The 23,760-nt window shown below is 37.6% G+C and overlaps 4 protein-coding genes and 1 long non-coding RNA gene across 5 annotated transcripts; 1 reads left to right on the top strand and 4 right to left on the bottom strand.

Annotated features, from left to right (window-relative positions):
* Nucleotides 1–932: 932 nt before the first annotated feature.
* Nucleotides 933–3,050, top strand: LOC111445535 (uncharacterized oxidoreductase At4g09670-like). Its single transcript, XM_023083977.1, has 2 exons — nt 933–1,456; nt 2,302–3,050. Exons 1-2 carry the CDS (start codon nt 995–997, stop codon nt 2,920–2,922), a joined length of 1,083 nt encoding a protein of 360 aa, XP_022939745.1. The 5' UTR covers nt 933–994; the 3' UTR covers nt 2,923–3,050.
* Nucleotides 3,051–4,009: 959 nt separating this feature from the next.
* LOC111445519 (G-type lectin S-receptor-like serine/threonine-protein kinase At1g34300) lies at nt 4,010–7,576 on the bottom strand. Its single transcript, XM_023083947.1, has 2 exons — nt 7,507–7,576; nt 4,010–7,425 (listed from the first exon to the last, which is right to left on the bottom strand). Exon 2 carries the CDS (start codon nt 7,298–7,300, stop codon nt 4,751–4,753), a length of 2,550 nt encoding a protein of 849 aa, XP_022939715.1. The 5' UTR covers nt 7,301–7,425; nt 7,507–7,576; the 3' UTR covers nt 4,010–4,750.
* Nucleotides 7,577–9,969: 2,393 nt separating this feature from the next.
* LOC111445526 (alpha-(1,4)-fucosyltransferase-like) lies at nt 9,970–13,116 on the bottom strand. The gene is made up of 3 exons (XM_023083962.1): nt 12,525–13,116; nt 10,815–10,988; nt 9,970–10,718 (listed from the first exon to the last, which is right to left on the bottom strand). Exons 1-3 carry the CDS (start codon nt 13,008–13,010, stop codon nt 10,158–10,160), a joined length of 1,221 nt encoding a protein of 406 aa, XP_022939730.1. The 5' UTR covers nt 13,011–13,116; the 3' UTR covers nt 9,970–10,157.
* Nucleotides 13,117–13,340: 224 nt separating this feature from the next.
* On the bottom strand, nt 13,341–20,128 carry LOC111445518. Its single transcript, XM_023083946.1, has 10 exons — nt 19,618–20,128; nt 19,170–19,279; nt 16,982–17,726; nt 16,746–16,890; nt 16,486–16,616; nt 16,188–16,376; nt 15,847–16,074; nt 14,594–14,927; nt 14,314–14,497; nt 13,341–13,994 (listed from the first exon to the last, which is right to left on the bottom strand). Exons 1-10 carry the CDS (start codon nt 19,822–19,824, stop codon nt 13,517–13,519), a joined length of 2,751 nt encoding a protein of 916 aa, XP_022939714.1. The 5' UTR covers nt 19,825–20,128; the 3' UTR covers nt 13,341–13,516.
* Nucleotides 20,129–22,103: 1,975 nt separating this feature from the next.
* LOC111445534 lies at nt 22,104–23,592 on the bottom strand. The gene is made up of 3 exons (XR_002710869.1): nt 23,300–23,592; nt 22,950–23,005; nt 22,104–22,761 (listed from the first exon to the last, which is right to left on the bottom strand). It is a non-coding gene; the product is annotated as an uncharacterized LOC111445534 (long non-coding RNA).
* Nucleotides 23,593–23,760: the final 168 nt, after the last annotated feature.

Here is a 23,760-nt window from a genome sequence, read left to right as displayed (position 1 = left end):
TTGAGACCCAATAAATTTAACTCTCGAAAAGGAGTGAGTATTCAAGAACATAGTAAAAATTTTATGGGTCATCTCTAAAGAATACCACAAACAGTGTTGTCCCTAGGTCGTCGTTGGTATAGAGGAGACTGATTCGAAACCTATTAGGTTTTGCTTGAACACTATCGTCCACAGTAGTATGAGGAGGCTTAACTGTAGCGAGTGTTGTTGGAGTGACGGTTGCACAAATAAAATCAATATTTATTTATCTTTAAATTTGAAGTTGTTAGTCAATTTGGTGTGTTTATATTTTGAAACCTATTTTTGGAGTCGGTTTTATGACCATTATTATAATAGATATACTAAATGTAAGCTGTAAATGCCACAATAGATTTGATATGAATGGTAATAAGACCTAAAATAAGATTCCATTTTCGGTAGAAAAATTATTTGATCCTTAAAAGAAAATTCCAAAGATTAGTTCCTTATCAACCTTTTCTAAAATGAGGGGATCAAAATGTGTCATCAATCAAGCGAAAAAGAAAATTTAATAATTCAAAAATATTCTTATTATTAGTATTGTTCGATGAAAGTCCCACGTCCGCTAATTTAGAGAATGATTATGATTTATAATCAAGGAATACTATCTCCATTGGTACGAGGCCTCTCGAAAAAAGTCAAAACAAAGTTACAAGAGCTTATGTTCAAAGTAGACAATATCGTACCGTCGTGGAGATTTAACATGGTTTATTAATTTATCATCATATTTATAAAAAAATGGAATAAGCAAGTGAAAAAAAGATAAGGCAAATATTTTTTAAAACATTTTTTAGTTTAATAATATTAATGTTTTTTTTTTTTTAATTTAAAAGTTGAAGAAGGATATTAATGTAAAATCGACGAAATTAATTTATTATATCAATATTTACGTCATTAAAATTCTCTCTCGAGCCTATATAAGTGTACTTCGGAACACAAGCCGGAATATTACCGTCTAAAGCTCCGGGCGGCAGACATGGCCAACAAACCCGTCCGTTTCGGAATCCTCGGCGCCGCCAAGATAGGTCGGAAGATTTGTCGAGCCATTGCCGATGCTCCGAACGCCACTCTGTCGGCGATCGGCAGTCGTTCAGTGGAAAAGGCCTCGAAATTTGCGTCGGATAACGGATTAAGTGCAGAGGTCAAAATCTACGGTTCTTACGAAGCTGTAGTGGATGATCCGGAAATCGACGCCGTGTATGTGCCGCTTCCGACGAGTCTCCACCTGCGGTGGGCGGTGGTGGCGGCGAAGAAGAAGAAGCACTTGCTCCTGGAGAAGCCGGTGGCTCTGAATGTGGCGGAGTTCGATGAGATTGCGGCGGCGTGCGAGGGGAATGGAGTGCAGTTCATGGACGGTACCATGTTGATGCACCATCCTCGTACGCCCAAGATCAGGCAATTTCTTTCTGATGCCGACCAGTTTGGGCAGCTCAAGATGGTACGGATATATATATATATATATATATATATATATATATATATATTTCTCTTTTAATTTAAAACATCTTTTATCTTTAATAATTTCTTTTCTATTAAAATGAAATTCGTTATTTATTTCAAATTCAAATGTGGTAAGAAAACAATTGAAAGACAAAATGAGGTTAGGACTGAATTATGTTCTTCATCTCTACCCAATTTTCTATCTCGTCCAGCTTCACTTTGAATATGTATATATAATTGAGAAAATTTTCTAGTGAATAATTCGATTTTGGCTAATAAAGATTTTTAAAAAATAAAATAAGGAGAAATTTTCAAATATATACCGCTATTTGGAACGTGTCGTAGCATGGACACGAGCAAGTCCGATGCTCGAGTGAATCCGAAGGGATGAATATTTGGGATGTTCCGTTAAGATGATCGACACATGGATCAATTCCCAACGGATGTGTTCGAGCGAGCTAAGATGGTCGATGTGTCCCGAAACATGGGACAACATCACGATGCATGGATCGTGTTGTTGGGAACTAAGATGACAATGAAATGCGACGTTGTGTCGCAACGATTGAATATGCACGCACGAACAACGTGTGTGGGTGAACAAGCTTGGATTCTACTCAAGCAATATTCGATTGGCGAAAGCAAACCTCGCTGACAGTACGACGAAGCCCCAAAGTTGGACTAAAAGTGAATATGGGGCGTGAATTTTTCTCAAGACTTGTCGTGAGCGTGTCAAGATCACAACACTGCACGATTGAAGAGATTCGACTATAACAATTGGATTACTGCAAATTCCTCACTTCAATAATAAATTGATTTTTTTTTATTCTGTTACCAACATTGCAGGTAAACAGTATCTACACTTACGCTGCTGATTCTGAGTTCATAGCCAATGATATTCGCATAAAACCGGATCTCGATGGTCTTGGTGCTTTGGGCGATGTCGGGTGGTACTGTATTCGTTCGATTCTCTTTGCTGCCGACTTCCAACTGCCTACAACAGTGCTTGCGTTGCCTAATCCTGTTTTGAATGAATCCGGCGTCATTTTGTCGTGTGGAAGCTCACTGTTTTGGGACGATGGCAAAGTAGCGACCTTCCATTGCTCTTTCTTGTCGAACTTGACCATGGACACCACTGCCATAGGAACCAATGGGACATTGAATCTTAATGATTTCGTAATACCTTACGATGAGAAGGAGGCCTACTTCTTCACCAGTTCCAAATCTCGGTTCAATGAGCTTGCGACCGGATGGAAACCGGTATCGAGCAAACATGTCGTCCCGACTGAGCTTTCTCAAGAGGCTCGCATGGTGGGGGAATTCTCTCGTTTGGTTAAAGAAATTAAAGAGAAGGGCTCCAAACCTGAGAAGAAATGGTCGTCCATTAGTCGTAAGACTCAGCTGGTGATCGATGCGGTGAAGGCGTCGCTCGATCGAGGATCCAAGGTGGTTGAAGTAGGACGGTGATTCCATTGGTCTTGAGCTTGCATCAAGGTTGGAAAGCTCTGCATGATCAAGATTTAGTGGGAGAAGCCATTCCTTAAAAATAATTGTGTTGTTACTTTCTGTCAATTGTCGATTGTGTTTGTATTGTTCAACTGTTGTATGAATGTATAGTCTTCAACTCAAAGTTTTCCAAGAGTACAAAAGTTTTAATTTGAATCGATCTTCTAAGAGTGCTCTTGTTCTGTCTTGAAAAGCAAATCATCGAGAGAGCCATATTGTTCTCTTTGTTGGACTTTCCCTTTCGGCTCCCCTCAAAGTTTAAAAACACGTCTGTAAGAGAGCCATATTGTTCTCTTTGGACTTTCCCTTTCGAGCTCCCTTCTAAGTTTGAAAACACGTCTGTTAGGGAGAGGTTTTAACACAGTACTACTGTTCATAGCTACCTCCATCCTAAATTGCTTCATTCCTTCCGGTTGCTTCACTGCAACAACTCTCCTATTCGTTAGAACACCTTTATAAACAGCTCCAAATGCACCACCGGCTCCGAGCTTTTCTTTGAAACCCTCGGTCACATGATGGAGTTCTTAATATGAGAACTGGACTGGAGCACCAGAAGCATACACAAGAAGAGAGTATTGGCTGGGCATCCCTCCAAAATTGGAGCTGTTTCTGCAATACCACCACCAAAAAACAGCCTCGAAAGCAATCATAGCAATCATGGGGACCAAAATCACAACCACTGATATCCAAGCCTTCACATTCCTACATTCACTCTGCCTTGGAACCGCAGACTGCTGTTGCAATCAGATATGCCGTAATTAGCAGTGTAGCAAGTTGGAAAACATGACCCTCCACAATGGTTTGATATTGTCCACTTTATGGCTTTGCTTTTGCTTTCTTCGTTTGATCTCATACCAATGGAGATGTATTCCTAACTTATAAACCAGATGCGGGACTCCTCTCCCAACAATTCTCAACAACCACGACCCTCCAAAATGGTATGATATAGTCTACTTTGAGTATAAACTCTCGTGGCTTACTTTTGGTTTCCCCAAAATGTTTCATACCAATGGAGATGTATTCCTTATAAATCCATGATCAACCCCTTAATGAGCCGATGTGGGACTACTCTCCCAACAATTCTCAACAACCACGACCCTCTACAATGATATGATATGGTCCATTCTAAGCATAAGCTCCCGTGACTTTGTTTTTGGTTTCCCCAAAAGCCTCGTTCCAATGGAGATATATTTCTTACGTATAAACCCATGATCATCTCCTTAATTAGTCAACATGGAACTCACTCCCAACCATCCTTAACATAGTACTATCATATCCCCTAATAAAACCTGATGTACCTAATAACAAAACTCACTTCCATCTGATGGTGCAGTGGAGGCAACACAGGGAGGGAGATCTTTGCCAACAATTCGATCGACACCCTGCTATCTGCATGGTGTAACCAATTGTATTCTTTGGATATGTTAGCATAAGCTCTTGTGGCATTGTATTCCTCTTACACCCTTTCTTCAAATTATTTGGATCAATTGCCTCAAAATTAGCAGATGGGCAGCCACAGTGTGGACGGGTATCGTTATAACTACAATACTGAGTTCTCCACAAAACCCAAATATCTGACACTTATCTGGAACAGCGTCCCATCCCACTGTTTCAGTCTCACTGCCTCTAGGGACGCTATAAGTTCCTAAACTTACATCATATTTCAACCTCAGAAACCAAAAATTATCGACTGGGAAAGGCTTATCTGCATAATCGTTGCTATAAGCAACCAGCGATCTTGCTCGCAGTGGTATGCTCTGGTATAAAGATCAGTGTAAGAACTGATAAGCTAGAGGCTAGTTGGAGTGTCGTACCTTGAGTGCAGAAGAGATGAACTTGTTTTCTCACAAATGCTGCCACCAGGAGTCAAGTCTGTTGCAGCAAGCGACGACGAAAATGAGGCCGGTGTAGCGGGTGTTTCAGCGGTCGAGAAATTGCTTATATTGCTGCTGATATACGTGCTGGTTCCACTTGCAGACACCATGGATGTTACCTTTGGTGCAGGAGGCCTCTCGATGTCGATGACGCCTTCGATCATCTGCACCACTTTTCCCATTGTTGGCCTCTGAGATGGTTGCTCCTGGATGCACCAAAAGCTCACCTGAACCACCCTGCTCACTTGCTCCATATCAATCACTTGATCCACCAGCCTTTTGTCAACAATTTCTATGAGATTTCCTTTTTCAAACTCTTCATAAGCCCACAAAGAGAACCTTTTGTGATTTGTTTCAGCAGAAACGTCGAAGTTCCTTCGTCCGCTTACGATCTCTAAAAGAACCATACCGTAGCTGAAAACATCAGATTTTGAAGTCAGTGGCAGATTTGCGAGCCATTCGGGCGCCAAATATCCTCGTGTTCCTCTTACGCTAGTCAAGGTTCGATATCGGTGGTCTTTCATGTTAATGAGCTTTGCCAGGCCAAAATCTGAGACTTTAGCGTTTAAATTCTCATCTAAGAGAATGTTCTCTGGCTTTATATCACAATGAATGATGCAATCACGGCACTCCTCGTGAAGGTATGTGATCCCCTTGGCAGTGCCAGCAGCAATTTTGAATCGATCTTCCCAGCTGAGGAACTTCCCAGATTGTCCTTCTTCTCCCTTGAAAAGCAAACTATCAAGAGAGCCATTCTTCATGAGCTCATATACTAACAGCCTATGCCGTCCTTCCGAGCAAAAACCGACCAATCTCACGAGATTCAAATGGTGTGTGCTACTTATAGTTGCTACCTCCATCCTAAATTGCTTCTCTCCCTGCTCGATTCCCTCGAGTTGCTTCACTGCGACGACCGTCTTATTAGTAAGAACGCCTTTATAAACAGCTCCAAATCCACCAGCTCCAAGCTTTTCCTTGAATCCATTGGTCACACGATGGAGTTCTTTAAATGAGAATTGAACAGGAGCACCAGAAGCATACTCAAGAAGGGTGTATTGGCTGGACATCGCTCCAAACTTGGGGCTGTTCCTGCAACACCACCACCATAAACCAGCCTCACAAACAATCATGGCAAAAAGTGTGACCAAAACCACAACCGCCAAGACCCAAGCCTTCAAATTCATACCACCCGGCCTTGAAACATCAGAAGATTCCAATTGGTTTTCAAGAACTTCTCCACAGACCTTGAGAAATGAACTGCTTGGCAACGCAGCACTCTGATATCCCCTAATGAAGCCTGACGGTATGTAATAACAAAATCCATTACCATCTGATGGCGCAGTGGAAGCATCACAAGCAGAACTCTGTCGACAATTTGATTGACACCCTGATATCTGCATGGAGTAGACCTCTAAGTTCTTTGGATATGTTAATAGCTTTGTATTCTTCAACTCCAACATCGTGATGCCGCTGGAACAGTTTCTGATATCCAATTTCGCCTTACACCCTTTCTTCCAATCGTGGTGATCAACTGGCTCAAAGTTTGCAGATGGGCAACTACAGATCGGACTTGTATCATTATAGCTACAAATACTTAGTTCCCCACAGAACCCAAATATTTGACACTTATCTGGAACAGCTTTCCATCCCACGGATTCAGACCCACTGCCTCTAACAACGCTATGAATCTCTAAATTTCCATCATCTTTCAACCTCAGAAACCTAAAAGTAGCACCGCCACCATTATCTGCGTAATCGTTGCTATAAGCTACAAATGATCCAGCGGGTATTCTGGTATCATAAACAGCCAACATTCCAATAGGATCTAATCGTAAACTAGGAGAATTCAAGGAGCCATTGATCGACGTATTTAATCCATGATTCCAATAAACTACATCACCATTCGGTCCATCTCCATTCCAAGTCAGAGTTATATTCCCAATGTTAAGTAGGTTAAAAGAATACTGACCAGATCGCAGGACCATGCCCACTGTGAAATTCTGCGATGGAACAATCGTGTCCGTCGGGTGATCGAACGAAGACCAGACGCCCTCGGAACTACTATTTCGAAGGATGAGGTTGCCGGAGTCCTCGAGAACAGCGGAGGAGACTCCACGGCCGGTGGTGTTAGATTCCCAAACGACAGCACCAGAGCCATCGACGAGACGAAGGTTACCGTCGGATTGAAAGTGAAGAGCACCAGAAGCATCCACCGTAGCACCGCCGCCAGCGGACCAGATAGTAGGAACGCCACCAGTGAAGACTATGCCGGCGATAAAAGAAGAACCGGAGGAATCCACCGGATGAAACCTCAAAGAGAAATCTCCATTAGCCGAATCCCACGTCTGATTGGAATTCGAAGCTCTCAAAGACGAACCTAGAGATATGGCGGCTACCGACAAAGATACTGAAAGACAAAGAACCAAAGCAATAAAGTAAAGAAACAAATGGCTACGGAGGTCCATTTCTCTTCAATCTCGCTTCAAGAACAGAAAGAACAACAGAGTCGGATTAACAAAATCCGAGAAAATCGAGAGGAAAATCTCGGAAATCCCTTGGAAGAATTTGCTACTTCAATCAAAATCTGATTCTGTATATAAATTGGCGAAGAAAAATCGCAATCATCTGGAAGCAGAAGATTAGAAAATGGAAGTGGAAGAAGAATTCTTACCTTAAAATTCATTGGACTGTTCGTTCTTCGTCCACTCATCTTTTCTTCTCCAGTAATTTTTCAAAAATATCTTTGACTTTTGGGTGAAAATCAATTTCAAAAACATTTTTTTTTATTTTTTATTTTTTTGCCCTTAGAATTTTTCTTGCCACGTGAAAAGACAAACGCAAATTTACACTTTTACCCCCAACTCGTCGTTCCGTCAACTTTTCAGTTAATCACGGAGAGACCCTTATTTTTATTAAAAATATTTATTAGGCTCAATAAATAAAAACAGCGTCTCTAAAATAAATCTCAAACAATGAAAAATAGTATTTTTGCATTAAAATTAAAAAATAAAAATATTTTTTAATAAAATAAATAATTGTCATGTCAATCGTCATCGAACATTAACGAAGAATTTGATGATACGATACAAATGAGACTAAATGCATAATTAACGAAAATTAAATGTTAATAAAGAGGTTAGTAAAAAAGTTGGTGAAAATTAAATACAAATATAATTAATGCATTCGGGGTATATAAGTAATTTAATATCCAAACTTGATCGAAGGGTCCAAAATCAAATTATTGTTTGAAAAGGGCCTTTTCTCCAAAATCTCAATTTTGTTGGGTTAAAATTTGAAATTACCCTTTTTATTGGTCAATTTTCCCGGGTCAAAATTGGAAATTCATATAATTTCTTTGCCCCAATTTGCGGGGTTCCAAGTTCGAACCGTTTCTTCCGTCTTTTTCATTATTTTTTTTATTATATATTAAAATAAAAGAGAAATCCTTTTAAATTAAATTATAAATTTAACCTTTTAATCTTTTTTTTACGCTCTTTAAATTTTTAAAATTATAAATTTCGTACTTGAAATTTACGATTTATTAGGCATAAAATTTAAAACTATTATTTCAGTTAATTTTTTCAAAAGAAATGATCAAAAATTTATTTATACCAAAAAAAAAAAAGAATTTAGTGATTTATCAGAGAAATTCAAAGATAAAACAAATACAAATACCGAGGTTTATATTCAATACATATTATATTAATAACTAAAATTTCATAAAACTCAAATATTACACATTTATAAATCAAAACATATCAGTAATATCCGTAATAAACCTCAAATATTTTTAATATTCGTATTAATATTAAAAGAAGAGTAGGGTTGGGTCGAGTTGGATTGTAACCTTATTTTGGGATGGATCAGGTTAACTCGATCAAAAAAATACCGACCCATGAATTGACTCGAATTTTTCAGTTTGCCAAAATTTCAACCGAACCCGAACAAAAAAAATATTGACCTGAACTCTTCATTTAATTGCTCCATAAATATTTAATTCATTTAACCTAAAATAAATTAATATTTTAAAACAAAACCATCTTATTCAGGGTATAAAGGGAATTTAAGAAAATATTGTAAAATAATTTAATAAATTCAAATTTAAAATAATCAAAGTTTTTATTCATTGAATTGAAGCCCAGGGGTTGATTAGTCATAAAAGTCTTCTTAATTATTTATTTTTAATTAATTCCAATCATTTCATTTATTAAATAATTTAATATAAATATAAATATTAAGTCTCTCACTTTCCAAACTACTATATATTTTATTTATGACATTAATGCCATTCAGCTTTATTTAAAGAGTTTAGAATAATATTTAAATTAAATTAATAATATACCATTAGAAAAAATAATAATAATAATAATTGAATAATTAACTGCCATATGGACTAAAATTGGTTGTATTTAATTAACTAAATAACCGACTTGAATTTGGAATTTAGATTCCTCGTAAACCCGACCTTTTCTGTAATATGATCATGTTATCTAACCTTATTCGAACCCTTTATTTCGGAGTTAGGTATATATTAGTTTCAGTGGTAACTATCAATTCTTTTAAAAAAATTCTAACCGTCATATTTTTAGAGTCACTCTAATTCGAATGTGGTCTCTTATAAAAATTTTCTAAAGAGTAATATTGTAACATCCCAAAACTCACCGCCAATAGATATTATCTGTTTTGGCCTGTTACGTATCGTCGCCTCACTATTTTAAAACGACGTCTACTGGGGAGAGGTTTCCACACCCTTATAAGAAATGTTTCGTTCCCTTTTCCAACCAATCCACCCTCCTTGGAGGTCCAACATCCTCATTGGTACACCGTCCGATGTCTACTTCTGATACCACTATAACAACACAAACCTATCGTTTGCAAATATTGTCCGTTTTTGCCCGTTACATATCACTGTCAACTTCAAGATTTTATGACGTGTCTACGAGAGAGAGGGTGTACCGATGTCTGCTTCTGATATCACTATAACAGCACAAACCTAACGTTTGCAGATATTGTACGGTTTTGTCCATTACATATCACTGTCAATCTCAAGATTTTATGACGTGTCCACGAGAGAGAGATTTCCACACCCTTAAAATGAATGTTTTGTTCCCGTCTCCAATCGATCTCACAAATATAACATATGACTGAGTAATTATAATAAATAAAATATATTTTTCTCTGATTATTTATGATCTTTCTACCTACATTCATTTCCTTACACGCCAAACCCATTCCCCTGTCTACTGGTGACAACAAAAACAAACCCCATCACAGTGAAAAACAACAGAGGAACAATGGCAGCCAAAAAAAAACTAGATAAGCTCATCCATTTCTACCACCCCTTCTGCTCACAGCATTACATACCCGGCACGGCAGCGTGTCGAGGCTTGCAGCTCGGGTCCTCCTATAGTTTCCCAACGCACGGCATCGTCTCCAAGCATGGTACTCAGCATAAGCTACCGGATCATCAGCAAGTCGTTTTACATAAGAAGCTAACTCTTCCAACGAGCTGAATTTAGACCCATCAATTATGGAATGTGGAGGGACAAAGTCCCAGACATTTGGAGCACCAAAATAGATCGGAACCGAACCGGAGTCTAGCGCATAAAATAGCTTCTCCGTCACGTAACTCTCGGTCATCGTGTTTTCGATTGCTAGAACGAATTTGTAATGAGACATTGCACAATGCAAGTGATCCCACCATTTTGGGGTGACACTGGCATCGTTTGCACATTCAGGGTACATATCAAGGGCCATGTCAAGCCCGCCTACATTGTTCAAGCACTTGCCAAATGAATGGTGAGGCAGCAAGCTTAGAAGCTTCCTAGCAAGCTGATTTCGTTGGGGAAGACAACGAGACGACGACCAATAAACGAGCGTATCCTAAAAAAATTTCAATATCATTGGTATCGTAATCCTTATAGAACGAAAAAGATCGAGTGGACTTGCAAAGACGAAAATCAGAACCGAAAAACTCACATTGTTTTTAGAAGAAGATACGTGATAGTTTCGACCATTGTGAAAGAGTGCTCCTGCATAGGTTGACTGAACATCGTCTTCCGCATGATAACTAACGAATAGATCCTCAAAACCTGAGCGCTTCCTACCAGCCTCGAGATCCATATAAATACGGAGAGGATCACCCCTGCGCCTCTAACGAACATTAAGGAGAACAGTGAACAAAATCGAAACAACACGATCATAACAATATCGATAACAATAACCAAGGAATTATTACCCAGCATATTGTCATGTATAAGATAGGGAAGTCGAAAAGGTATATCATACTAACTTGTACCATGGGCAGAGACTAAGATATCGCAATCAAATTAACGTAATGAAAGCACGGTCATTCATATCTAAAAAAAAAAAACAAACAGAGGACCAATATCACCGTGCAGTTTTACTCTGACAGCACAAGCCCACCACTAGCAGATATTGTCCGTTTTGACCCATTGCGTATCACTGCCAGTCTCACAGTATTAAAACACAAAAAAAATCTCATACCTTATAAGAAATGCTTCATTCTCCTCGGCAACCAATATGGGATCTCAAAATCCACCCCCTTGAGGGCCAGCGTCCTTGCTAGCACACTGCCTGAAACCCGACTCTGATACTATTTGTCACATCCAAAACCCACCGCAAGCCAGATATTGATCGTTTTGGCCCATTACGTATCGCCGTCAGCCTCGTGATTTTAAAACGCGTCTATTAAGGAGAGATTTTCACACCCTTATAAGGAATGCTTTGTTCCCCTCTCCAACCGATGTGGAATCTTCTTACAATCTACCCCCTTGGGTGCCAGCGTCCTTGCTGGCACATTGTCTGAAACTTGGCTCTGATACCATTTGTAACAGTTCAAGCCCACCGCTAGCAGATATTGATTGCTTTGGCTCATTACCTATTGATGCCAGCCTCACGGTTTTAAAACGCGTCTAGGGAGAGGTTTTCACATCCTTAAAAGAAATATTTCATTCTCCTCTCTAACCAATGTGACCAATGTGAGATCTCACAATCCACCCCCACTCACTGGCACACTGCTCGAAACCTAGCTTTGATATCATTTGTAACATCCCTAACTCACCGCTATCAGATACTAATCGTTTTAGCTCATTCACGGTTTAAAACGCATTTGCTAGGCAGAGATTTCCACATCCTTATAAGGAATAATTTGTTCCCTTCTCCAACCGATGTCGAATCTCACGTCTAGTTTACAAAAATCTGGGATTCCTGATAGTTCTAGGTGATCCATTCAACAGCCTATGAATTCAATCAATTTTCTTTCCTCAACAAGTAATCCATCGATCGAAAAAAACAGTCCCCAAATAAGGTACAGAATTTGTAACAGCCCAACCCCTTGATGGAAAACAGCAGAAATAAGCAGTAAAGCATAATCTACAATGGCTTCAAGAACATTTTAGAGATTTAATACCAAACATCATGCATTTCTCAGTATCCTCCATGGATCAAGCTATTAGAACTAACAATGGCTTCATACAAACAGATCATAAGAACTGAATGAAGCAGAACGAACAATTATCCAGAATCGAGAAAAATGTAATTTATGTAGATAGATCTGGATCGCTTCAAAAACTACCAGATTATGATCTTAAAATCATTAGAAAAGTCGGCATCCAAACAGATTGTAAAATTCGAACAGAATAATGGAAAATTATGGCTGAGAATTACCTGACGCGGAGGCGTACTGGTCTCGAAGAACAAGGCGTCGGGTTTATCGGCAAGAACAGAAGATTTAGTCCAAAGACAGCTCAATCCACAAGAACACGAATACAAATTGTCTAAATTATCAGGGATCCATGTCCATCCTTTCACCAAAACAGAGACATGATTCAGTTTCAGCCCTCCACATTCCGAATTAGACTCGCCGCCGACAAGCTGCAGCGAAGTCGACAAAGATCCATTTCCCAAACCGCCGCTAATTTTCTCCCGAAATCGATCGCAACCAACCTGAGAGTCCCATTTCTTAAAGGCGGTGATCAAATCAGAGAAAGGATCGAAAGCGAACTCGGCTGCGGATAGATTCAGATCATCGGTGGCCGGTACGATCGAAGTGGATGCCGGCGGAAATTCGAGAAAGCCAGTGAAGAAAAGGATGAAGAACACGAAAGCGAGCATGAATATGACGGCAACGGTGTTGAAGGGCTTCAAGAGCATGGTTGGACGGAGACGGCGGTCGCCGGTGGATTTTCTCTCTCCGGAGAGAGAGAGAGAAAGGGGGAAATCGGTGAAGAATGTCTGTGTGAAGTCGTTGTAGAGAGTAAAAGTGAAATTATTCAGCACCGATTACAAGACGAGTTCAAGACAGATCACTAAATTAGTGATTAATTTTGTGATTAGTGACTAATTTTGTGATTAGTGACTAATTTTGTGATTAGTGACTAATTTTGTGTTTATGACTAAGCTTTAATTTCACAATTTAATTACTTATTTAAAAAAAATTAAAAATTAAACCTAATAAGGATGAAATTAAAAATCAAACATATAAACATAATTAACAAATTTTTATATATCTAAACACAAATATTATCTAAAACATTAAATTTTTTGCACCGTCAAACTCAAACAAACACACACCAAATCTTCCCATTTGTGGAGAATTTACATATGAATTTACCTTATTTACAAACATTTAAGACAATCTGTTACCATTTGAGACGATCTCACCAGTTCTTCATCAGTTCTCTATACCAATCTCCATGAACGATCACAGACACAACAGCCATAACAATCAGAGATTCTGCTGCCTCGACCACCTTTCCGGTGAGAGATCCTGCTCCGATGGGCAAAAGGGATGCCTCCGCTAGTTGCCTTCCCTTTCTGCTGCTTCCTCCGAGCACAACGCCCCGCATGGCCAGGTAAATGTTGCGTGAAACTCGATTGTATACGACGTCGCCTTCTTGTAAGCTTTTTATCAACATGTTTGCTATGATCTGCTTTCTTGCTTGGAGCTTTTTAGGGTCCGAATCACAATCGACTAAGACAATGCCGAGGGCTTCAACGATCTCCAGTATTCCAACGTTTTCGACAATGTCCAAGAGATTGCAAAGGCGTTTGGCGCATGTCGATAATATACTATCGACTTCACTTGGATTGGAGACCAGTCTCTCGTTGAGAAGAATTTGGCGCATGACCAACAAGCTGGACATGATATTTCCAAAGTAAGACTATATAAGAATAGATTATATGACCATATATTATCATAATCTAAGACTATACTTTGTAAAACAGGAATAAAATAAGATTTCGATTTATATCTTTTTGCTTTCCTGTTTCTCGAACTTTCAAACGTTTTGTTATAGCACCTCGACTTTCAGTAAATAACTTATTATAGACTAAGTTTTAAGATAAACTATAATTAATTTAAGGAAACAAAAAGACTAAACCCTATAACTAAAATAGAAGATAATTTAGTACCAAAATAGAGAGCTTAAAGGTAAGAGCTGCAAATTTCACCAACCTGGTAGAAATGACGATGATCCTCTGAAGTCGAGATTGAACCGTCCTGAGCTTGGCGAGATTAAGCTTAAGAGTCTCCGGCAGAGTATCACTGCTGAGCCCCTTTATTTGATTTACTAACTTTAGCAGACCAAGCCTAATTAATAAATCAAGTCTCTCACCCTTGCACTCTGGTTGTTCTTTGCCTGAATACATTAAATCTCCATTGTTAAATCTGATGAGTTCGGATAAAAACGAAGTCGAAAAGAAGAATACGAATACAACATGACAACTGGAGTTACCATGGCTACTTGTTCCAGAGGTTGGGCTGATGATCTTTGATGGAATCAGACTACTTCCTCCGGTACGTATGGTAGACGGGAGATTCTCTGGCTGAACTCCTGCATTTTTTGATATAGCAGAAGCCAGAGAATCAGTGTGTTCTTTCCACTCCAGCTCCACATTCGGCCATACAGATGAAAGCCATTGCCTTGTGAGAGGCAAAGAGGTAGGTGCATCAGCAGGAGAACCACATCGCTTAGAAAATGAACTTTTCAGATACTCCAAACCAGCAGGGCTCTTGATGAGCGGTTCCACCATCCTTAAATGTGCATTTGCTATTTCTTCTTTTAGATTCTGCTACCAAATATAGAAGTTCAGTCAAATCAACGTGGAAAAGTATCTTACAGGCATAACCAAACAATATATATTTCCGACTAGCAAAACCAGAAACGTAAAACCATTTGTTCGTCAGAGAAGTGAGAAGAAAATATGTTCTCTTTGGAGTTCTAGAGGGAGACACAGAAGAAACACAGAATGGGATAAAGAAAGATCACACAGCTCTCCCCAAATGGAGACTCCGCTATGCGCAATTTTCCTATTTACGCTATATCTGTCATCTCATTGCATATATAATCAAAGCTCCAAATGCCATTTAGATAGGTGAAGTTTAGGGCCTTGGTTCATCTCATTCATTAGCTTCTGAGAAAGATGATACCCCTAAAATATCATAACCTGCCTTTTGGCTGAAGATAATGTGATCATAACATCACTGCTTTAGAATTAAGTAAGAAGTTGGACAGGAGGAAAGAAGCTTGAGAATTAATTGCGGAGCATACTATGAGCAAAATATACCCATTTGTAAAATTCCATGAATGGACATCCCAGCGCAGCAGCAAAGGTAATTGAGAGAATGATGAAGACTTAATTATGAGACTGATGAAGACTTAATCATGAGAATAGGTGGAAGAGGAAAATAACAATTACTCAATCTCCCTATAAAGGACTCAAAATCCATGTTTAAGGAAGCTCGGACACCGGTACCATCCTAATCTTATAAATAAATAAATAAATAAGAGCTATACTTGGCAATCTGTTGAGGAGGTTTCACAAGAACAGACTAGTTCTGGTGATAAAAAGTTCAAAACGAAAATGGATGGAGAAGTGTTACACCTTTGAAATGGTTTACTTCTATCATCCTTTGCATATACTTGAATTGGATTATATTTAACTGTACCCAGAATGTGAGGTAGGAAATACTAGACCAAAAACGGACCTGAATCTGATGTAGAATGAAGCGTAAACCTTGGACCATCAAGAGAGCGAATGGGCGCTTGGAGTTCTCTCCAGAACAGGAAACGTCTCCCAGCTCTTCCATTAACTTCTGGTAACTTGCTTCCATCTCTTTCTCTTTCGCTGGAGCGGAAAGCTTTTGCAGTGTGACTAAACTAAAGTCCAGGAGTTGTTTGAAGTAACCCACATCCGGAATTCCTGAATTTAGAATCTTCAACCACCAAAGAAATGAAGGACAAATTAGTGAGAGAGATCGATACTCCATTACCATTTACCATTTAATGTGGCCACCAATTGTTAAATAAATATTCAAATTAGATGTACCTGTGAAACAATTTCAATATCAATTTTCTCAGCAATCTCTGATCTCCAGGACGGCGGAGACGTCTCACACAATTCATCCCTGACCTCCTTCAGGACCTTGATAACCCAACTGAAATCAGACTCATCTTCTTCCATAGACTCCATGATGCCATCCCAAAATGCTTTTTCCATCGTCTTTTTCAGTTTTGCCTACGTAAGTCAGTATAATAGCTAAGTCCAGGAATCATAAATGCATGCTTCCTTCGCTATTTGTCATTTACATATCAGAAAAGAGAACGAAACATTCAGAAGTGCCAACCTTTAAACTGTTTTCAGCTTCAGTTGGAGCATTCGAGGAGACTGTAAGGAAATGGTGATAATCATGGACAATCTCATTTGCAACCAACTCATTCTCAGTGACTAGCATTTCACTGGAGCTTGTAGGTTGCTCTGCAATAAATTTGACAGAAGGAAATTGTCATTTTACTATAGGAAAAAGAATTAAAACATCTATCTTAAGCAAGAATAGTCATCATTACAGACAAATAACCAACAAAGCATCCAATATGCTATGCAGACCTGGCTTAGAATTTTCTACTGGTCGGAACCCTGGAGAATATTCAGAATCCAATTCCAAGGAGCTTGACCCTGCAACTGATGAAGAATTTTCTGAACTGCCAAGTTGCTGTAACTTTTCTTTCAGTATCTTCTGCTCTTCACTGACCTACCATCAACCAGATGAGTCCAACAAACCATTAGCCAACTAGGATTTAGTTGCTCAAAATGCTATAGAAACTATAGCCAAAGTGGATTACCTGTGTATCATGTGCGATATTACTATTATCACCTTCCAATCTCAGCTTAGAAGTTTGTGCCATAAAACTCTCCAACTGGCGAGCAACACCCTTCATGTTCTCCTCGAAAAATATAGCATCCTTGTCTTTCCACACCACAAAGTGATGAAGGTAAGAGCACCATCTTTTGTCAAATATCTCTAATTGGGATCTAATCGAAGATGGTGCTGAAGATTGCTCCTCATGCATGGTTCGTAAGGAACCCTCCAATATAATCTTAATCAACAACTCAAATTCCTGAACAAAATTTGATGCCGACTCCAGCAATGCATTTTCAAACTCACTCTTCCCAATAAAAACTGTCTCCGGATGCCCCAATATCATATAAGCAAAAAGCACTACTTTGGCAGGGTACCTAGATAATTTAGAGGGAACCCTTGCAGCTTTCCTGAAGCCAATAGTCTGTGATCTACCTGTCTTGTTTACTTGATTACTGCTTCTGCCATGAAATCCAACACGCTTGAGAAGGTGATCTACCTTCTCCATGCTTAATTTATTTCCAGAAGTTGTTCTCAAGATTGAGAATCTACTCTCTAAGCGAACAAGTAAAGCTTTTACAGTTTGTATGGTTGCAGTTGCATTGATCTTAGAAGCAAGCTGCTCAAATTGCATAGACTTCACAGATTCTTTTGTAATATCTAATGCTTGAAATGCTTTTGCCAAAGCAAAAGTAGTTTTTCTCGTTTGTACAAAACTCCTCCAGCACCTGAAGATGGGACAGATTGCATTATAATTCATAATATTTCACAGGAAAAAGAGATGAATGATAACTGAAGGGAAAGTAAGCAGGCAAAGCATAGATACAGAGTCAAGCTAAAACTGAACCAGTATCCTTGACAACAATAGAAATAGTCACAATACACTGCATATCATTAGGTTTCAAATCTTTCTCTCTTCCAAACCCTCCTAAGGCCAAACCATTTCTTCTACTCTTACTCTTGATGCCTCAAATTGATGTTCCAGCCCCTAAGCATACTTGCCCACCAACAAAGGGAACATGAATTTATTCTCCCGTATTACTTCCTTCAATCAGTTCTTAGATATAGAAGAAGAAACAACATGGGCGTCAATCAGATTTTTCGATTATATGGCCAACACAAATGTTTAGAGGTTCATTTAAATCACATAGGAGGTTTATTTCTTCTACCATAGATCTTGTTGCTTTGCAGGTGCAAAGACGTCTTGGCAATGGAACTCTCACATCTTTTTGGGCATGATTCCTAGTTGAATTATGGGGTAGCTACTACAGCCTTTCCTAGAATTTTTCAACTGTCTACTAGCCAAGTATTACAGTTGCACAGGCTTGGACTTCTTCTCATGATTTAGGTTATCTCATCTTCTTTCAACAATCTTGTAAAGTTTGGTAGATGACTCTTGGCTATGACCTCTTGATTTCACCAAAGCATTCACAACTAAAGCTCTCAAGTGAGTAAATTCATGATATTGTCCCTGACTCGAGCAACCTCTTTTTGGTGATTTGGAAGGACTCTTATCCTAAGAAAATAAAAAATTTCTTATGGAAACTTAATCTTGGTGGGAAAATGAGATGGCATCTTTCCTTCATGGTGTGTGATGTGTTTTTTTTTTTTTTTTTCCTACTTAGAGCATCCTTCACATCTGCCCATTGTTCATATGCTTTTCAATTTTGGAAGTTTTTGGTTGGTCTGTAGTTTTACGAATGAAATATTTGGTGTTCTTGCCTTGGTCTTTGTGAGACATCCCTTCCATGATGCAAAAAAGACATTATGATTGGTGATAAACAGAACTTTCTCCCGCATCTATGGTGTGAAAGGAATGCAAGGATTTTCGAGCATGGGTTCTCAACCTTCGATAACTTCAAATACGATCCAAAAGCATGGTTTCCAGCAATACAGACTAAAAATAAAATGCAAAAGCCTAAAATACGCCAAAGAAGATGTAGAAACTACCCTTGTGTCACTCTTATCTTGATCGCAAGATGCATAACATAAATGATCAAACTGTGTTACTTGATCACCATGTCGAAACTTTCAATACCACAGGTAAAGACCGAATCATACCAAGCAGTCGAAATTAAGACAACTCTAACATCCGAAACGTCTTAATGGGAAATTATAGTAAACAGGCTAGAATAGAATCCAAAAAATGAAGCAGTATAAGGATCTTGTACCTTGCTATAATTGCCGCTGGGTCCTGCTTAGACACCCCCTTCATATTAGCACGAACAATATCACTTGTTCTTCGTCTCTCCATCGAATACCCAGCTCTTTGTCTCTTGGCCTACTCGCACATATAAATAACGTTTTTATATTCTAAAAAAAAAAAAAAAAAAAACTGAAGAGAGAAAACAACTGAAACGACTCATGAACGAGTCGGGAACAACTTTTCTACGGAAGAAATCGAAGTCTGTTGTAATTCAAACGAAAAGAGCACCCGGCGAAGGTTGTCGCTAAGCATTTCTTGGTTTTTGGTTTGGGGCAACCGACAAAAAGAAATTCTATAACTTCCTTCAAAACAAATCAAGGTTGGACTATCTTTATCCAGTACGGCACGTCATACTGAAGAAAGAAAAACAATCGGAATACGTATATAAGAACAATAGGGCCCGAGATAGAAACCTGACGACGGAGATCAGCCTTTCGGAGCTTGGCTTCAATCTCTTCCGCAGTAGACGGCGCCTTAGACTCCATTAGGCGACGGCTAAGCCTGCGAGGCAGTTTAGGAGGAGTAGATGACGATGCCGGCGAAGGCTCGTCGTCATTTGCAGGAAAATAAAGCGCTACTCCGCCCTTCCTCTCCGACTTCTCCTCCAGTCCCACAGCCATTGAACTGAAACAGTTCGAACAAGAATTCACCAACTTAACCGACTCGAAAACTTCGATTTGATCAAAGCTTCACAAGATAAATGCCGATCTCACAGATTCAGCTGCGGATTTCAATGTCGAGGTCTCGATTTCGTCGTCGAATTGCAGAGATGATTTCTGATGGACTATGGAATCCAAATAATTTCTTCAGCACATCTGTGCATTGAAAAGGAAAATAATGATGGATTTGGATCGCGCCATTTTGTTCTAGATTCTTCGATGGCCTTTTTGGCGTTCGAAAATTTTGAAAACTCGAGAAACAGCTGGATTTTTTTCCTTCCTTTTTTTAATAATTTTCATTTACAGACAAATAAATTCGTAGGTTTTTTTTTTTTTTAAATGAATTCTTAATTCATTTTGATTTTAATACTTTTGAAAATTATCTTTAAGAACATTTATTCTGATCTCAACTTTTAAAAAATTATTATTTTAGCCTTTAAAAATACCAAATCTGATAGATCTAAATATTTTTTAAAATCATAAAATTTAAAAAATACAAAATCAAAATCAAAATAAATATTTTATATATGCATATTAAAATAATTAATCTAACAAATCATCAAACTTTTTAATATTATATCTTAAATTTTGTAATTTTGAAACGTGAAACTAATAATAAGTGTATTTTTTATTTTTTTAATTTAAAGGTTTTTTTGTAATTTTTAATAAAATTTAGAGGTATTTTTAAATATATTTTTTTAAAAAATAAGCTTATTAATGATTTAAAAAAAATACCAAAAAAAACATTTAAAGGTATTTTTTTAAACATTTTAAAAATTTAAGAGTATTTTTTAAAAAAAATATTAATGATTTTCATCTAACATATATTTTTTAATTTTGTTTAAAAACTTTAAAGATATTTCTTAGATTTTTTTAGTTTAAGATTATTATTAAAAGATTTGAAAGTTTATAGTTATTATTTTTTTTTTCAGAGGATGTGAAAAGTTAAAGGTAATTTTATCAATTTAGCATAAATGGAATTCTTTATCTCTGGTTGTGTAATAACTTTAGTACGGAAGGCCCATTGGGCCGGTTAGTGGGCTACGATTTAAACGCAGCCCAACAAGTGAGCAACAGATCCAGTGCGGTGGGCGCTGGCCCATTGAATTGCCTAAATAAGGCCCATACTCAAATAGTTTTAGGTTAAAATTACTTTTAAAAGTTATTTTCTAACAAATATTTATTAGGCAGTTGACTTTTTTTTTTTTTACGAATTTTTTAATTTAAAAAAGAACGTAAATTATTGAACTAATTTTATTTATGATAAGTCTCTACCCATTAAATAAAATAAAATAAACTAATCAACTTCTTCTTGACGGTCTATCGAGAAAACTGCAAGTTCAGTGTGGACTTCGTTAAAAATCCTATTTGGGTCTCGATCAAGTGGTTGGGATATCAATCAAGTGTTAAGAGAGCAAAAGAATTCCATTTTGTCACAATATAAGGCATTTTGTTATTCTAGATCCTGTGGCCGATGATTCGCTGAAGAACAATTTTTAAAGAGATTTATTCTTCATCGATATAATAACCAATCACTGGTTAATTTTGAAAACAATAATTCATTAGTGCAGCCTGTTAAAATATCGTTACAATATCATAACGTAAGTAACTTAGTACTTTATGTGGATGAATGTCGGCCCCGTTAGAAGAGGACTCAATGTCCTAATCGAGGTCTTGTCTAATATAAACTATATTCACATAACATAATTCAACAAAAATCTATTCAAAATTTAGTGATGATGATTGTGACAAAATTGAGTGGGATAGTGAATCCGACGCGCCTACATGTCAAACGAATGGCCACTCGCTCAAAATAACGCTTCATAGCCAATGCAATTAATATGGTTTATTGAGGAAAGTGGACTGAACGCGCGTGGCCTTCGTCGGCCTCTTCACCCGTCGGGGGCCCACCCCTTTTCTCATTCTGTTTACGTCCGTACGTTCACTCTTATTTCTTCTAGAAGATTACCTTTTTCTCTTTAATTATCGTTTTTTTTAATTTTAATTTTTATTATTTATTTTCTGCTTGAATTTCCGAGGACAGACTTACTTCCTATTTAATCAAAACTAATTAAAGTGATAATTATTTTAAAGGGGAAAAAAGTTAAATTATGAGTTTACTTTGAGAATCTATTTAAATTAGTCCTTTTATTTTCAAAAAGTATATTACAAATAAATAAATTTAAAATTTAAATACCCAATAATTTTAATTTTATGTCCCAAACTAATTATACATTTTTATTAAAAAAAATCAAATAAGGCTAAGAATTTACAGGACATGATTGCTGGTTTGGAATTAAACGGTATGCTTAATCTTCAAGCTTATAAACACATTAGAGAAATAAAACAAAATTTATTTATTTATTTTGAAACTAAAAAAGATATGAATTTTGTTATTTTGTGTCGGCCAAAGAGGTAAATAATGAAAAGAGATAAATTGTGAGTTGGTGAATTAATATGTAAATAACTAAATATCCCAAAAATGGTAGGTCCAAATGCCCTAAAATAATAGGGTCATTTCCAGCAAATTAAGGGGCCGCTGATTGGCTGTGCCCATTCTCTTTCTTTAACCTAAAGACAAAGGGCAATGGGTCATTGTGGAAGCCATGTGACTCTCATTTAAACTGTCCCTCTTTTTTTAAATTTTTGTAAAAAAAAAAGTAATAATAATAAATCCCGAACCTTAAAATAAAATATATTATTGTTTGAAAGATATAAAACTAACCCGTTGAACTAGGATCAATTGACTAATTGACTATTAGTTATCACTCTCGTAGCTATCAAATTGTAAATATTTCTAACTTTATTTATGAAACCCAAGATATTGTGCCTCGAGAGGTGAATAGATAAGACTTACCCATTGCTCGACCAGGAGGACGCCAAAAGCCTCAGCCCATCCTATTAAAAGTTCAGAGAAAAATCAAAATTAATGCACGGATTTACTTTTTTAAGAAACTTAATAACAATCGAATAGAATTACCATGAACTTTCACCTCCAAAAAGTATAAACCAAGGCAAAATTGAACTCATAATTAATAATTTAAAATTTTTACCACCTTGAAAATTACCAATGGAAATAATCTTACCTGCCAATTATGGGATTTTTTTTTTTTTTTTATCCAATCCTGCCAATCCTGCCAGTCTGACACAAGTAAGAATTAAAAAATAAAATAAAGAAAGAGGAAAAAAGATGGAATAAGAATAACTCAAATATATTCAATGATTAGGCTGAAAGAAAGGGTAATAATAAAGAAAAGAGAATGCTACGTATTTGGTTAGACAAAAATTGATGATTCCACTCCTCTGGGTACCATTCCAGAGACAGGAAGGATATGTTGTAGCGGTGCGGTGGAAGAATCAAAAAGAGGAGTGGAATTATTATTATTATGTTTTCATCCAAATATGAGAAGCCCAAAAAAAAGTTTGCTCACTTTACCTCTTTCTCTCTCTCTCTCTCTCTCTCCTCCTCTCACCATCTCTCTCCTTGGCCGAGAAATGTATTGATGAAACTGCACAATGTAGCCGACAGATCAGTACCGTTCTATATACCAAAAAAAAAAAAAAGAAAAATGATGCGAACTCTCCTCCTTGGTCGGGAATGACTCGATGAAACTGCACAATGTAGCCGACAGATCAGTACCGTTCTATATACCAAAAAAAAAAAAAAGAAAAATGATGCGAACTCTCCTCCTTGGTCGGGAATGACTCGATGAAACTGCACAATGTAGCCGATAGATCAGTACCGTTCTATATACCAAAAAAAAAAAAAAGAAAAATGATGCGAACTCTCCTCCTTGGTCGGGAATGACTCGATGAAACTGCACAATGTAGCCGACAGATCAGTACCGTTCTATATACCAAAAAAAAAAAAAAGAAAAATGATGCGAACTCTCCTCC

This window comes from Cucurbita moschata, unplaced genomic scaffold, assembly GCF_002738365.1.
Source record: "Cucurbita moschata cultivar Rifu unplaced genomic scaffold, Cmos_1.0 Cmo_Scf00007, whole genome shotgun sequence".
Lineage (NCBI taxonomy): Eukaryota > Viridiplantae > Streptophyta > Magnoliopsida > Cucurbitales > Cucurbitaceae > Cucurbita > Cucurbita moschata.
The sequence above is the reverse complement of the archived record's forward strand: the minus strand, read 5'-3'. Positions and strand labels throughout refer to the sequence as shown.